General features: G+C 46.0%; 1 protein-coding gene across 1 annotated transcript; it reads left to right on the top strand.

The window, feature by feature from the left end:
- Positions 1-1352: 1352 nt before the first annotated feature.
- Positions 1353-2297, top strand: LOC107111715 (olfactory receptor 5V1-like). The gene has a single exon (XM_015412729.1). The coding sequence runs from the start codon at positions 1353-1355 to the stop codon at positions 2295-2297; it is 945 nt and encodes a 314-aa protein (XP_015268215.1).
- The last annotated feature ends 937 nt before the right edge of the window (positions 2298-3234 follow it).

Raw genomic sequence — 3234 nt, 5'->3', positions numbered from 1 at the left:
GCACAATGCCATAGACTCCACCCACCAAACCAATCAGTCCCACATAGGGAACCATTGTTGCCAATCTCCAGGTGAGGGCGGGAGAGCACTCAGAATTACAACTGCTCTGCAGAAGGGAGGGCAGAAGTCAGCTGAAGTCAAAGGGGCAGATAATGGTAGGTTGATGGTTAGCTGGGAAGGAGATGGGGTTGCCAACTCCACCCTCCAAACCAGCCATTTTGTCCTGGGTAACAATTGCTGCCAATCTCCAGGTGAGGGCTACAGATCACTCACAATTACAACTGCTCTTCAGGTAGCAGAGATCAGTTCCTCTGGAGAAAACAGTGGACTCTGTCATTATACCCTGCTGAGGTCACCACAGCAAATTGACACTGTTTGCCCAAAGCCAGAGCACTCTCCCAGAGCCTCTTTCTAGATCTCGTTGTATTGTTTTCACAACGGGCTTTACTGCTAGTAGCGTTATAAAGCGAACATTTTTTAAAAAAAGCTGGAGATCCCCCGCACGGGCAAAAAATGGTGGGGGGAAAGCGGGGAAAAGTGGTGCAGTCTGAAATGGCGAACCGCTTCAGCTCCAGCTCCTTACCGGAAGGGGAAAGCCATGTGTGAAATAGCAGCCCTATACCGGTTCACTTCAAAACGGATCATTACCGGCTTGAAACCGGGTGAAACTGGGTAATGTGAAATTCCCCAGTGATTTTAAAACCTCTTGCCTGGCCCACCTCTTGTGAGGCTCTCCATCAGAGGTGATAGCTGAAGCCACCTGCGTATTGACATCCCTGAATTGCTCTGTACCTATGAGATAACTCAGTCCCCTGTAGCTTTCCCATTTCTAGCTGTTAACCTATAGAAAGGTACTTTGAGCATGTAAAGAGTGCAGAACCAATCATTGCAACTCTGATATGAACCCCAGGGAAATGGGCATTTCTTCACAGCAAATATTTCATTTCTTTTAAAAAGTCTGTTTTTCTTGTTCTAAAGCAGGGGGGAGGGCATGTTCATTCCCATTTTCAAAAGGTTTTCATTTGTAATTAAACCGGCACTGGGCCATGCTGAAAATAAGAAACTTTCCAGAGAGAATGAGGACTGTTTTAAGACATGAGGGTCAAATAGAGGAATCCCTCCCAATTAAGGACTTTTGAGAGAGACTGAATCTGGTAAGGGAACTTTTAAGAACCAACTAGAGAGTTCTGGTAGTGACTGGATCTGGAGCGTAATGGTGAGTTTGGTGAGGGTTTTTTTTTTCTTTTCAAGTTCCTATGTTTTAGGGAGTAAAATACAGCTTGCTCTAAAGCTGTCCCATTTCCAAAGAATGTCACAGTCTCCTACATTTTCAATGCAGGCGGAACACCAGAATGGGAGCTAAGAACCTCACATCTGTGACGGAATTCATCTTGCTGGGACTCACCAGTCACCGGAAGACCCAACTGCTTCTCTTTTCTGTATTCCTTCTCATATACTCACTGACTCTTGTGGGGAACCTGCTGATCATCATCCTGGTGCTGACAAACTCCCACCTCCACACCCCCATGTACTTCTTCTTGACGCATCTCTCGGGTCTGGAGGTCTGTTACGTCACCAGCACCATGCCCCAGATGCTGGCTCACCTGCTGTCCGGAAATGGAGCCATCTCCTTCACCCGCTGCATGCTCCAGATGTACATTTCCCTCTTCCTGGGTTGTTCCGAATGCTTCCTGTTGGGTGTCATGGCCTATGACCGCTACCTGGCCATCTGCCATCCACTAACATATGCCATTCTCATGGGCAGGTGGCGTCTACTGCAGCTTGCTTCAGTCTCCTGGGGAATTCCTGTTATCCTCACTGTGGTAAATGTGCTGTGCACACTGTGCTTCTCCTTCTGCGGCCCCAAACATGTCAACCACTTCTTCTGTGAACTTCCGGTGGTGATGAAACTTGCTTGTGGTGACACTCGTGTCGCAGAAGCCATCCTTTTTGTGACGGCCATGCTGGCCCTGCTGCCCCCCCTGTCTATTATCCTGACTTCTTATGGACTCATTCTATCCTCTGTGTTACGAATGCAGTCTACCTCCGGACGGCACAAGGCTTTCTCCACCTGCGCCTCCCACTTGGCAGTCGTCACCATGTTCTATGGGACCATCATTTCCATGTACATGAGGCCCCAATCAGTCTCCGCCCCTGATCAGGATAAGAAAACAGCTGTCTTTTATATTGTGATCACCCCTCTCCTGAACCCCATCATTTACACTTTGAGGAACAAGGACATTCATAGGGCAGTGAAGAAGACGCTGCGAAAAACAGATTTTGAACAAAAATACTGATGCGATGCTTGACAGGTCAGAGGTTGTTGGGGGGGGGGTCATTAAGGATACTACCTACTTTGAATTTTAACCCAGGGAGACTTCCATGTTGGGTTTGGACATCAGAGATCTTGTCTTCAGCCTTGACGTCCAGTCACTGGTCTTTGAGTTGGTGCTGTCTTCAGAAATGCACAGAGCGCCAGGGTGTCATAAGCATTTATTTTAATAGGCTGTAGCTATTATTGAAATAGCTTTCAAATGTTGGTGCAAAATCCCTCCACACTTTGCTAGGAAATTGTCCTCAAATATCTATCATTACCACAAATATGTTTCATTTTTGTCCCACATACTATACTTTGCCTGATTTCTTTTTAACATGCTTTGTACTAAGAAATATTGGTGTCAATTTGCTAAAACAAATAAGCCAGTCGGAATTTCTTCCCTTTGGGGAAAAAAAAGAAATGCACAGATACACCTTGGCTTAGAATCTTTCAAGGGGCATCTCCCATGGGATGGCCATGTTGTGAGAGATACACCGCTATCACTTCCTGTGAAAACAGGAAGTAATATCATGGGCCATTCTAGGATACGGGAAAACTATAGAGTTTTTATAAATCCTACCTAGAGCATCCCATGGCATCACCACTTTTTCACAAGAACTGACATTGTGCCAGCCTGAACCCTGATTTCTCAAAAAAAAACCAACACCCAAAACCATTTTCTCCTGCAGTAACTTCAGGTGCAGGTGGGAAAAATACCAGGTTGGCAGGAGGTCTCCTACTATGGCTATAGCAACCCTAGTAAATCATAGGAAGCCACTCTAGAACAACTGATTCACTTAGAATCTATGGTATATTATAGAGTTTCCCATTTCATGTTGCCATTTCTTCCAGAGGAGCTGGTCCCTGTAGTCTGTAGTTGTAATTCTAGGAGAACTCCAGGTGCTATCTTGAGATTG

The sequence above is a fragment of the Gekko japonicus genome, unplaced genomic scaffold (genome assembly GCF_001447785.1).
Source record: "Gekko japonicus isolate JY-2015 unplaced genomic scaffold, Gekko_japonicus_V1.1 scaffold669, whole genome shotgun sequence".
NCBI lineage: Eukaryota > Metazoa > Chordata > Lepidosauria > Squamata > Gekkonidae > Gekko > Gekko japonicus.
The sequence above is the reverse complement of the archived record's forward strand: the minus strand, read 5'-3'. Positions and strand labels throughout refer to the sequence as shown.

Bases quoted from the DNA above. Each gene is read 5' to 3' on its own strand.
- LOC107111715 (XM_015412729.1), top strand. From the start codon at position 1,353: ATGGGAGCTAAGAACCTCACATCTGTGACGGAATTCATCTTGCTGGGA.